Source organism: Hypanus sabinus, chromosome 29, assembly GCF_030144855.1.
Source record: "Hypanus sabinus isolate sHypSab1 chromosome 29, sHypSab1.hap1, whole genome shotgun sequence".
Taxonomy (NCBI): domain Eukaryota; kingdom Metazoa; phylum Chordata; class Chondrichthyes; order Myliobatiformes; family Dasyatidae; genus Hypanus; species Hypanus sabinus.
In genome coordinates this window covers 18628520-18641553 of record NC_082734.1, presented here as the reverse complement: position 1 = coordinate 18641553, position 13034 = coordinate 18628520, and the positions used below count along the sequence as shown (strand labels likewise).

At 38.3% G+C, this 13034-nt stretch overlaps 1 protein-coding gene across 3 annotated transcripts in view; it reads right to left on the bottom strand.

The window, feature by feature from the left end:
* The window catches only part of LOC132383090 (probable ATP-dependent RNA helicase DDX17), a 26120-nt gene extending 13086 nt beyond the window's left edge, over nucleotides 1–13034 (bottom strand). For all 3 annotated transcript variants that reach the window (XR_009508545.1, XM_059953871.1, XM_059953872.1), the window contains exons 1-10: nucleotides 12876–13034; nucleotides 12005–12158; nucleotides 8578–8674; nucleotides 7078–7211; nucleotides 5187–5252; nucleotides 4505–4646; nucleotides 3445–3605; nucleotides 3088–3260; nucleotides 2883–2993; nucleotides 2238–2299 (exon numbers count right to left, since the gene is read on the bottom strand). Coding sequence is in view for 2 of the 3 variants with exons in the window: in XM_059953871.1 (XP_059809854.1) it covers nucleotides 2238–2299; nucleotides 2883–2993; nucleotides 3088–3260; nucleotides 3445–3605; nucleotides 4505–4646; nucleotides 5187–5252; nucleotides 7078–7211; nucleotides 8578–8674; nucleotides 12005–12158; nucleotides 12876–12922 (1147 nt within the window). In the remaining variant the exon portion in view is untranslated. The remainder of the gene's footprint in view (nucleotides 1–2237; nucleotides 2300–2882; nucleotides 2994–3087; nucleotides 3261–3444; nucleotides 3606–4504; nucleotides 4647–5186; nucleotides 5253–7077; nucleotides 7212–8577; nucleotides 8675–12004; nucleotides 12159–12875) is intronic.

Genomic DNA, 13034 nt, shown 5'->3' with positions numbered 1-13034 from the left:
CCTGCAGAATACTCTTGCCCCAAGGAGAAGATAAACAATAATTTGTGCAGAACAGAATGATTTCTCATGTCCAAGTACAGGACATCAGCCCAAGACACTTCACACCAGATCACATAACAAATATACACCAAAAAGAATTGTCAAATATGTAAATTTTATGGAAACATAAGGCTTGCTCATCTTCCAGAATGTTGAACAGAAAGTGGATTATAGTCAAAGTGAGTACAAAGTTGGCATAACGGCATTCAATAAAATTGAAAAGCAGTTCAATGAACACTGTTATACTTCGTGACTGTTAACATATTAACCACTGCAAAGGGGGTAGAGCTTCTGGAGAATGGAACTGAACCCAATTTAATAAATTTATGCCAAGGAACATAAATATTACATCTCCAGTATAAAAATACACAAATTTTTAAAACAGTCATGAACGGAGCACATATCAAATGATAAGAGCACAATCGAAGAACAGTTGTAAATAAATAACATCTAAACAACCAGAGAGATAATCAAAATCAGCTAAAAATGTTCTGTTAGATACATTAATATTAAATATCACAAATGAGGATCAGTGAACTCCAGGCATTATCACTCCTCTTTGCTTGTGACCTTAGCTAACAGTAAGGGCAGTATAAATTATGTAAAGCTCACTGTGAAGAGAGAGCCAACAGCTAGAAACAATTGACATTCTGCACTAGTGGCAGGATAAACAGCAAAATAAAAACCCATTTAGGGAGATAATGTAGAACCGGGCACCATAGTTTCAGTATCATGCACAATTCTGAAAGGCATTCAGAATAAGGATCCAATTTGTTTTAATATAAGAAAGCTCAAGTTTTAAGGAAATTAGCAGAATCAGAAAATAATCAATGCATTAACAAATAGACAATAAAGGACAACCTAACATAGATGGAAGAGGTGGAACAAAGATAAGAGTTTTTCATGTGAAGCAGCTGCTGAATTAAGTATTACAATACACGTCATGGGGAACTAAGTAAAAAGAAGTATTTAACTCTAATAAATACTACCAACAGGTTATTTTGAATATTGACTACATATATTCTAAAATTTAGATTCAATAAGATGAAAGACCGAAATAATAACTGTTTCTTTCTCTGGAGATGTAGACTGACCTGGTGAGCACAAAGCACATTTCTGATTTTTATTCAGATGTAGCCTGAACTGCTGAGTATATACAGCATTTTTGGTTTTCATTTAACTTCCAGTATTAGCATTTTTTTGTTCTGACTGTGGGAAAACATGGCATTAAGATGATGCCGATTCTAACTAATTAAGAAGTAAAAGAGCCAGACTGAATATGCTGACATGGATATATACAACAGGATCACAAGAGCCTGATAGTCATTCAATCTGAAGTGTTCCGGGACAGCACTGACGTAGTGGCACAATCCTGTTATCAGGGGAATTGCTGCACTCCAAGGTTGGAAAAGTAATCTAGTTAATGCATAAAAGCCAACTAGGTTTTAAATAACAGTAGCAGAACGTAAATTTTGTGCCAGGTATTATCTGAGGTACCATGGAGTTTTCCTTTCAGAGTAAATAGTTAAGTCCAAAAATGTTCAATGGACGAAAGACTCCTCTAAGTTATTATGTATTATGAAACCCGCTTTTGATCTGTAGGTACTATGCAATGAGTAAGGATGTATTATAAAATTTAAAAAACAGCTGCAGTTCATCTAATGTTTAAGCAACTCATTACAATATTCATGTGAGCACTGACTGCATTTTGTTATTTATATATAAACTTTGCTTTCAACAGCCAAATATGAAAGTACGTCTGTTCTCCCCCCCCCCCCCACCCCCAAACATCTCTGGCAATTCCTGGAAGAGGTTGACAGATGAAGAAAGGTTAAACAAGTTGATCCTCACAGAAACTCAGAAGAGCTAAGTGACCTTCTTGAAACATAACATTCTGAAGGGGATTGGTAATGGATTGTTTTTCAAGATGGGTATATACAAGCAGGAGGTATACCTTCAGTCATCAGCTTCAGGTGGAGACAGGAAAAAATGTCTTTTATAGCTGGAAATTCTCAGAATTCTTTACATTAAAAAGGTGTGGAGACAGCACTACTAGATATAATCAAGACAGAGATTGACAGACATTTAAATTACAAGAGTCAGAAAGATTGGGCAGAAGATTTGATCAACCACAACAGTGACAAAGTAAACCCAAGGACAAAGTGGTTTACTTCTGTTTCTTATGTTAATATTCTTACCATTAAGGACCCAATCTCTTTCTGGCTGACTTTTATCTCCATGAATGCACATTGCTGGCCAGCTGAAAGGAGGAAAAAAATGTTGTACAATCTTTTATGCAACACAACCCAACTGTGCTTCTGCTGCTTCTAATTTTCCAAATGTAAACAGGTTTGTGTTCCTATCCACCACTCCATCAGCACCAGCATTCACCTATTCTGCCTCATATTGCACCAAATGCCTACCACAGAAAGAACACTAATCCTTCAACGTATTGCACCCAAATCTTGCAACTCTTTATCACTAACCTGAAATGGTAACTAATTTCCTCCTTCACAGCTCCCCAAATGCTGAGAATCATTTTAAGTTTCTATTTCAGATTTTGAGCTTCGTTACTTCTTTTTTGATCCCCAAATGCTGAGAATCATTTTAAGTTTCTATTTCAGATTTTGAGCTTCGTTACTTCTTTTTTGATTTTTCCATTAAATATATAACCGCAATGCTTTTCATCCAGTCAATTATGGTGCTCCACTTAAACTAGTAATCACAGGAAATAATCTAAACACACCTGAACTACACTCTGGAATACAACAAGAAATCTAGATTCTCTTTAACATTTATAAGCTAATTGTTCCAGCTCTGAGTTCATGATGGCTAAAGCGTACCCATCTCTTCTCATCCTGCGGGTCAAGTCATCACAGCGACGCTTGGTTTCTACAAAGATGATTGTTTTATTTTCTTTCTCTGCCATGATTTCTTCCAGCAGATGGAGCAATCTACAATTAAACACAAATTCAAACATCAGTTTTTATATACCACAAAACTCAACCTCAGCAAGATATTAAATTATAAAAAAAGATTACAACTCACTTCAGATCCTTCTCCGTCTCCTGACATACATCAACAATCTGAAGGATGTTGTGGTTGGCACTCAGCTCCAGGGCTCCAACATTGATCTGGATGTAATCCCGTAAGAAGTCCTCAGCTAGTTGCCTGACCTCTTTTGGCCAAGTGGCACTCCACATCAGAGTCTGTCTGTCCGGCTAAAAGAAACAAAGGCAGTTTTTTGGTCTCCACCATGAAACCATGTCACCAATTATGATCTCCCATAATTTCAAGTCCCCTGAAATTACTTTGGCATTACTTTCCATTGTGATAGAATGAGGAATTCTATTTGGGTTTAAGTTATTTAATAGTAATTGTTATAACAAGAAAAGGAAATCCTACCCGAATCTGCTCCACAATTTTTCGAATCTGAGGCTCAAAGCCCATATCCAACATACGATCAGCCTCATCGAGTACCAGGTAAGTGCAACGTCGGAGATTAGTCTTTCCAGCTTCCAGAAAGTCAATCAAACGGCCTGGTGTTGCAATACAGATTTCCACTCCTAGAATAAGGCAAAATTACAACAGAATGCAAATGATCCATCTTAAGCAACATCCTAGTGAATTTCTTCTCCAACTACAATCATGTTCTTCTGCTACTTTGGTGATACTTTGCTCCAGTGGCGATCTAATCAATCAGTTATAAAGTTGTATCATTAATCACACTGCTATTACATTCAATGCTCAGGTGAAAGAACAGCATCAAATGGACCTTCTTCACCACCTTACATAATTGTGCTGCCCCTTAAAAGTATTCTTGGACTTGTATATCTACATCAACCTCAATACTCTGAAAACCCCATCACACTATGTATATCCTACCCAGCCAGTCTGCAAAAATGAGCACTCATATTTATCGCGATTAAATTCCATCAGCCACTGCTGTTAATATCTTACCAACTCATCAAGGTTGTGGTTTGTCCAAAATCATGCTCCTCAACATCAACAACACAATTAAGTGCATCATCTGCAAACTTGTAATTGTACCTCCCTGCACTCATATCTGAATAGTTTGTATAAACAGCAATCTCTACGGTATACACACATTAATTAAAGGCCTCCAATCATAAAAGCACACTTCTACCATCATCCTGTCCCCTACTGCCAAGCCAATTTTAAATTAATTTTCCAACTTTCCATGGATTCCCTGGGCTCCAACTTTTAGGACCACTCTTCAACATGGTAACTGGTATTTAAGACCTCATTTAAGCCCATGTTGACCATATCAACTGCACTGCTCTCAACAATACTTTTTGTTACTCTTTTAAAATAAGCTCAATGATGGACTAGGATGGCCTGAAATTACACAAGCAACCACAGAGCTTCAGAGTAAGATCAACATATACAAGAGGCCCCAGAATCCTGTGAAACAAAAAATACAGCCCGTCATTGTCCCACATACCTCTCTCCAGGTCCCGGATCTGAGGGCCTTTAGGGGCACCACCATAAATACAGGTACTCTTTATTCGGGAAGATTTCCCATAGTCTTCAGCAACCAGCTGCACCTGCTGTGCCAGCTCTCGTGTAGGTGCCAACACCAAGCACTGAGGAAGGAGAAACACAGAAAGACTCTCAATACCCAGATATGGGAAAAGAAACAGGTCATGCAATTCTATTTCATAATACTGTATCTCCCTTGGTATCCAAGATTCAAACAGGCTAGATATTGAGTTAGTAATTGAAATGCTTAAACTGCTGAGAATAATTAGCAAGCTAGATAGCATCTGTAGAAATAGCAGGTGGAAAGAAAGGTTGTTTTCCAGCAGTTCATTTTTTTTGTTCCAGATTCCAGTACGAGCACTCTAGTTTCTCCAATTCCTGTACAGGAAATTCACAACCCAACAGATGAAGCAGGTGAGCTCAGGGCTCTTAATACTAGGTTGCCCACTGAATGTTGGGTCTTTAAGATTTCCAAGTTCCTTACAAATTCTGTTTATATTGCTCTTATATAGGGCAATATACATTTAAGGCATCTTTTAAATGTCATCATTTGGTGAACTTACTCCCAACTATAAAACTAACACAGAAAACAAGCAATTTAACAAAGATACACATAATGTAAGAGTCTAAATTAAAGAACTCACAATGGGGCCGTCACCTCGCTCGAGGAATGGCTGGTGGTTAATGTGTACGATGGCTGGCAATAAATACTGGGAAATAAAGAAATCCTCAGTCACAAATTAATCATTTAATATATTTACTTACAAGATGATTCAACTCTACTATCAAAACTATCAAAAATTAAATTTGTAATGCCACATAAACTAAATCTTCTATATATTCAAACTAACCAATATATGTGAAATACAATGTGCCTGCTGCTCTTGTCCTAGACAAACAGGTCGTGAATTTGGAAGATGCTGTCAGAGCCACCCAGCCAAGTAATTGGAGTGCATTTTGTGGAAGGCTGCACAGCTTGTGCCCACACAAGTTTTACCATGGCCCCTTGATGCCACTTGAAATTCTGCCTTCTTGTTGTTAGTAGTCACTCCCAGCTCTGAAATTCACCTCCCAACACTCTGCTAATGACTGAGTGTAGAACACATTGTAATCCGATCTGGTTAATTACCAAACAAATACCAGGGCAACTTTCCACATTGTTCGGTAGATATCACAATTATTACTGCACTGTAACATTTCAGCTAAAAGCATGCCTAGTTCTGCAGTGCAAGTCTAGCTCTATAGTTTGGACATTATCTTTTCCCAGTCTTTACAGAAAATCTATCCTTAGGGCGCTCAGATGTTTCATCAGGGAGGAGGCTATATAGCATCCAAACCAGGACTATCAGACTCAAAAACAGTTACTTTCCCAAGGCAGTAAGGCTGATCAAGCCCTCCACCCACTAACCCATCTCTCCTTTATCATCTTTTGTTAGTCACCTTATGTACAGCCACTCCTTTGCTTAATGTCAATTTATGGACATATAATTCATAAATATATAACTGCTATCTTCTGAATGTATTCAATAATGTGTATTAGTCTCAAGCACATATACATATAGCCCTGAGACACCAGGTAAGGTCATTTGATTTTACAGAATGTCTCTCTGGTGCTTCCCACCCCTGCCCAATCATGATATTCAACCCCCCCCTCCCAACCTCCCTACCCCCTTCCCAATCTCTGTCCACAATAGAGACCCACATCGGAATCAAGTTTATCATCATTTACATATGTCATGAAATTTGTTTTTTTCTGTGGCAGCAATACAATGCAATACATAAAATTACTACAGTACTGTGCAAAAAATTTAGGCACCCCAGCTATATATGTGCCCAAGACTTTTGCATGGTATCGTATTTACTGTATTTTTAGTAAAAAAAAATGATCATGGTGTCCCTTATACCCTTATATTATTGTCTTTTTTTCTGCTGCATCAGATCCGGACTAACAATTATTTTGTTCTCCTTTACATTAGCGTACTAGAAATGACATTAAATGATATTGAATATCAAATAATAAATGGTTTCAGATCGAGACTGGCTTCATAAGCCAAAATGGATCATTCATTCAACGTTAGTGGATGATCATGATTGTGAATACTTTTTGCTTTAACATTAACACTCATGAGTTCTCACCACTTTTGACTAAATGTGAATGTGACAGGACAGTTGAGGATTAATTTGATCTGGGTTGTTGAATCATTATCCCTGAAATACTACATGCTGCATTTCCTATTCAGAGCATCTGTAATTTGCACAACATTGGCACTTAATTTTTTTGGCATCCCTGATGCTGTTCCCAATATGCCTTTTGGCAGTCTGCACTTGAACCTCAGCTTGCCTGCAGCTGTGACAGGAATATGGTGGGCCATAACATTACTGACTGTGGTGCTCTACATTTCTGTGGCATCAATGAGAAAAATGCAGCTATTGATATTGAAGGATTCAAACCTGCAGACCCCTTTGCACGTTACCGCAACAAAAACCATCTTTAAGCGTTGCTTGCTCGAGTGGTATGAAAATAAAAGTACGTACAGCCAGAGTTTTGCCAGATCCAGTCTGTGCAATTCCAACCATATCACGCCCACTAAGTGCTACCGGAAAGCCTTGGCACTGTATTGGCGTCGGCTCCACAAAATTCAGCGAACACAGAACATCCATCACATAGGCTAGGAAAAGCAGCAAAATATTAATGCTAGACACTTTAAAAAAGATCTAGAATACAGTAAACTAATTAGCCAATACCAGAGCAGAGAAATGCTGTGGCCAGGCTGATGTAACATAACACTCCATCATAATGCAAATCAAAGGAGGTTTGCACTCTGACAAGAGCTTTGTATTGGAGATTTTGCTTTTCTCCATTCGTACCCCATCTTCTGTTCTCAGGTAACAAGTCTACTACCAGACAGTCTGGACTAAAATGTGCTCAGTGCAGTTACTGATGTTATACAAAATGCTGCATCATAGCGAAAGCATGCACTCTAATCCTTCATTTAACAGCAAATTACAAAAAAACTGCAAGACATCTAAAATGAAGCAAAACACTGGAAATATTCAGTTCCAACGCTTTCTATGAAGAGAAACAGAGCTTATATTTCAGGTTGATAACTCTACATCAGAGGTAACAGGTAATTTATATAAACTACAGGAGTGACCTGATAAGGAATGTAGCGCACACACAAAACACATCTAGATCAAGTAAAACATTTCTGTTCAACTGTAATTAGTGCTACAGAATTCCCAACACACCGGACAAAATATAATCAGATAGTAATGTGAAATTATATTGAAAATATTGTTTTTAGATATATACTCTCATGATAGCAGATCCTGACCAGAAAGCTTAAGGTAAAATGACTGAAGAGCACTATAATCCAAATCCTTCTAAGTATTTAACTGTATATCTCTTCCTCAGAATTACAGATCCTTTTAACATTATCAATGGGACCTCACACAGAGTGGAGTAGCATCGAACTGCTTCTGGAAGGGAGAAGATGTAAGCTATTTCATGCCCTCTACTGATGCACTTTGACCTTGACCAACTGTCAGCAGTCATTAATAAAAGCATTTACAAATGGTATGGTGGTTTTTCTAAGTCTGAAGCATCAACTTGCTGAATAAATTGCACAAGAAGTGTGTTTCCACCACACTGCAATCATGTGTCATGGAATACACTGACGCTCAATTCAGATATTAAGGTACATATGATTACAAGAATATCTATAAGAAGCTTTAATTTGCAAAGGACTGGAAGTGTTCAATTGAAGCAATGGTGCCAAGGTCAACCAGATTTCACACTCAATTGAGAAAGCTTTAAGATCCACGCATGATGACTTTTTCCCGTAATTTTTGTTAACATAATGAGATATTGTAAACACTAATCAACAATACCTGGATTCAAAATGATTTAGTACAATAGACTACTGAACTGAAAGAGCTGCTTCCTTATTTTCACAAGCTGCAAAATTAGAATCTGACAATTTCACTGTAAATAAGCTGATGAAATGAAAGTGACACCACATTTGATAAACTCACAAGGGAAATTGGCTTGATGAAACTGGAACACTGGCTTTGGACAGTCTGTTCCCTTTGTAGTAATTTCTTTCTTCCGACGGAAATCATCCACTTCAAACTGCCAAGAGAGTCAAAAAGCAATCCAAATTAAGTTTTCAACTTCAGTACTAATACCACTGGCATTCCTTCAATTTATCAGTCCAAATATGTTTCAAGGTTTTTCCAAAATCTGCTTAATTTAGCAGATAATACGTTCCCATTATTGTCCCTAAAACCTACTTAGCAGAACCCAACCCGTGTCCCTTACCAAGCAGTCTTTTCTCTAGTTCTGGCAGACCTTGTATGAATCAATTTTCCAATCCCTCCTGCTTGTCAATCATGACCTGAGAGGTGAAAACTGCAAATTTACACGTTCACTCCAAGTTCTTTATCTCTGGAAATAAATCCCAACAATTTCACATTTTGCTAAACTATAAACGGTGCTTTCCAGACCCGTCTATCTGTAATTTTAGTTCCTACTGCCAGAACAATATTTTAAGAAGCAGAGTTCACATTTCTATCTTCCTAATGAAATGTGTATGCACACACCTGCATCCACAATAAAGCTGTCAACTTAACACCTTGCTTCATCTTACTGCACTGTTAACTAAACAAATAATCACATAATTACCTCCCCAATTAACTCACCTAACCTGTGCATTCTGTACCATTATCTAGGATATTCAAGCCAAATCTTAGTAACCAGTTCCCCAATTTTTTTTAAGACGCTTACTAATAGAATTATCGAACAGATTTATTGGTGTCACCAGGTACACATGTTGGAAAACATCTTCAGTTGCAGACTGAAAGCAACAACATTTTTATACTTTTCATTTGCTCTCCACAGTACGTAAGAACTTACATTACATTCATAAACCCTATCCCCATTGTCGCAAATTTTTGTTAGTTTTCTAAAACTGACAGATTTCTAAATTGGATGTCAACTGTCACAAAAACTTCCCACAATCAGAGAAGGTTATAGGGTCATTTGAATTATTCAGAATGATGCAGGTTTGGTAAATGAAGATACAATTCTAGCATTTAGTATCCAGAAGCCACAAAGATCTCATTGGCAAGATTCCAAGGAGAACAGATTGTAATCTAGAATATACTACCTCAAATAAATTCACATCTTCTGTTTGACCGAATTTCATTTCTAGATACTCAATTGTTATTTTGAGACAGTGATCATAAATTAGGGAAATTATAGTCCTTGCATCTATCCTACCATGCCCTATCAAATTTTTTTTTCAATGGCTAATCTAAACCAAGAAGTTCCAACCTTTTTAATGCCATGAACCCCTATCATTAATCTAGTCCACATTAGCCGTAATTACCTGTATAGTTGGTTAGTTTCTTATCAGTAGCAACCTTGGCAATGTGCAGAAGTCTTATCATTACTTAACTGCAGCAATTTAATACCCACAGGCTGGAGTGGGATTCTCTGCCAAAGAAGATCAATTCCCAAATATATTCTAAGCTGAGGTGACTGACTTTGATATACAGAACTGTGCAAAGTCTTTACATCCTAGATTTTTTAATATAAATTTTGTTTTTGAGTTATTTTTTGTCTTCTAATAATATTTATTGATTCTGAGTGGTAAATTCTCTTGTCGCAGCAGCAACATTTAAAAACACTTAGCAGTATACTTAACTGATAATAAGTGTAAAATCGTAATAATATAATGTACAAAATAATAAAGCAGGGTCTATGATGTGTGTTCGCCTGTCACACAGAGATGAACTGTTGTATATGCAACATATTCTGCAAAATGCATTTTCTTCATTACTGTCACTAGAAAAGAAGCAAATTTTAGATTTCCAAACATTTTCCAAAAAAAAGTTAAGAGATTTTTTTGTATTTCATTAAAGAAGTTAATACATTAAGTGTAGGCCATTCTTCAAATAAAAATTTGATTACTTTGTAGGTATACAGCCCAGTGCGTGATTAAATAAAGGTAACAAACAAGAGCTAATGATCAGTGACATAATGAGTTGAATGAAGTGAACTGATTATCTAAAATGGAGACTGGTATAGAAGGAATCAAACTTGACTGAGGACGATTAAACTAAAATACATGGGTGTAGCAGAAGTGACAATTTAACCCTCGAATCATTTCTTACATCATGGCAAGAGTGAGCATAACAAGAAGACACAAGGTTATCCTGCATCAGCAAGTTGTCTCCCAAGCTGAAATTCCGCAGCAGACAGGAGTTTCAAGACGTGTTGTCCAAACTCTTCTTAAGAAGCAAAGAAACAGGCTAGATTGAGGATCAGAAACACTGGTTGGCCATGGAAACTGAGTGCAGGAAATGAGAGATACATCAAACTGATGTCTCTTCTAAATTGGAGGAAACCATTGCTATCAGCTCTGAACTCACAGAGACCATTGGAACCCAATTACACCCTTTTATAGGCTGGAGAAGTCTTGTCAGAATTGATCTTCATGGAAGATTTGCTGCCAAAAAGCCATTCCTCCAAAATGGAAATAAAGCCAAGAGATTCACCTATGCACAAAAGCACAAGGACTGGGGTGCTATGGACTGACAAAGCAAAATGTGAAATTTTTGGCCCAAACAGGAGGCAGTTTGTCTAAAGAAGAGCTGGACAGCACTACATGGCCAAATGTCTGCAGCCAACAGTGAAGCATGGCAGAGGTTCTTTGCAGGTTTGGGGCTGCATTTCTGCAAATGATATTGGTAACCTAGTCAGAATTAATGGAATCATCAATGCTGAGAAGCACAAACAGATTCTTATCCATCATGTAATAGCATCATGAAGGGGTCTGATTGGTCCCAACTTCATTTTGTAGCAGGAATATGACCTAAACATGTGGCCATAGTCATAAAAATTATCTTCAATGAAAGAACAAGTTCTGCAACACATACAGTCTTCACAGAGCCTTGATCTCAACATTAACAAGGCTGTCTAGGATTATCCAGAGAGACAGAAGCGAGACAGCCAAAGTTCACAGAAGAACTGAGGGAAGTTCTCCAAGATACCTACCAACCGACTTCCTTATAAAACTTCAGGTTAAACCTAACAATGTAGCCGAGAAAACTGATGCAGTTTTAAAGGTAAAGGGTAGTCACAGCAAATATTGATTTGATTTAGTTTTTTTTCTTGTTTACTCTCTTTTAGGTATTTAGAAACTTTTAATTTCATTATTTTTGAAATAATCTTCATTTTACATGTACTTAAGGCTTCTGCACAGTACTGTAGGTTGTGGATTGTTAGGACCAAGAGCTAAGGTAAAACTAGTAACACTGTGGCTGTGCAAAAGGTCTGTGCCAATATCATAACCAAAATCAATACATCATAACCTTAACATCCAATTCAGCAAGCAGAACAAGCACCATGAATAACATGAATTTCACTCAGAATATTATACAACAGAATGATACGTACTGGGGTTAACCTAACCACTTCAGGATGCTCTACGTAAAAATTCTTCTCAAATTTTGGCAGCTCATCCATGTCCCACTTCTTTTTTCTAAGACGTTCCCCAGGCTGTCCAAACTTCTTTCCCAGTGATGAGCCTCCACCAAACCGTGGCCCATTGCTGTTGCAGAGAAATCAGATCCGTCAGAAACAAGAACACAAACAACACTTGTGTTATGCACTAGTCATATTGATTACTGAACTAACATTGCAAGTGAGATGTTAAAATATTTTCTTTACAGAGGTTATCTAATCTGCTGATTATTTCCAGCATTTTTTTGTTTGCGGGTATCTGCGGTTTTATTGTGAATTAAGTACACATGGCCAAGCAGCATTTGCGGGCAGAGTTCACTGGGACTCCTAGAGGCCTCGGTCTTGGCGATGCAGTACCCAAACCTGCCTCCCAACTTCCGGTCTCTGCTGTCATTTACGTCATCACTTCATCGGACAAGGGCCCGGATGTGAGGAGTGATAATTGACACCACCATGACCAATCGGGATGAAGAATTAACCAGCAGGCAGAGTAACCAGTTAGAGGAGGAGTAGACGCCAATCCCTCCAATCCGAGCTGGAAAACAACGGAAGGCGGGACCAGCTGCGTCTATTCACGGTAATCGGCACCAACCGGAATGAACTGGCTTACGCAAACGGTGAGCCGCATAATCCAGGCCGAGAGTCATTCCTGTCAGGCATCGATGGTTCGCGGCTCGGGCTACTGATAATTTAGCCGTCAATCGGGTGTTTCGACAAGGCCCGAGTCTGGTGCTGCCTAATTAATCTGTTTTACCTCGATTCTCGACCTCACCCCTCTTGAAAGTAGCCCAGATCCTCGCCTTACCTTCCCCTGTCTCGGCCACGATCGCGGTCTCCGCCAAAACCTCTCATTTTCCGTCGATTTTCCTCCTGAAGGAACAAGGAAAGAGCCGTGCACGTCCGTCGCTCGCTCGCTCGCCCGCCCGACCCTCAGCTCCACCCTCCGGAACCCGCTCCGCCCAGC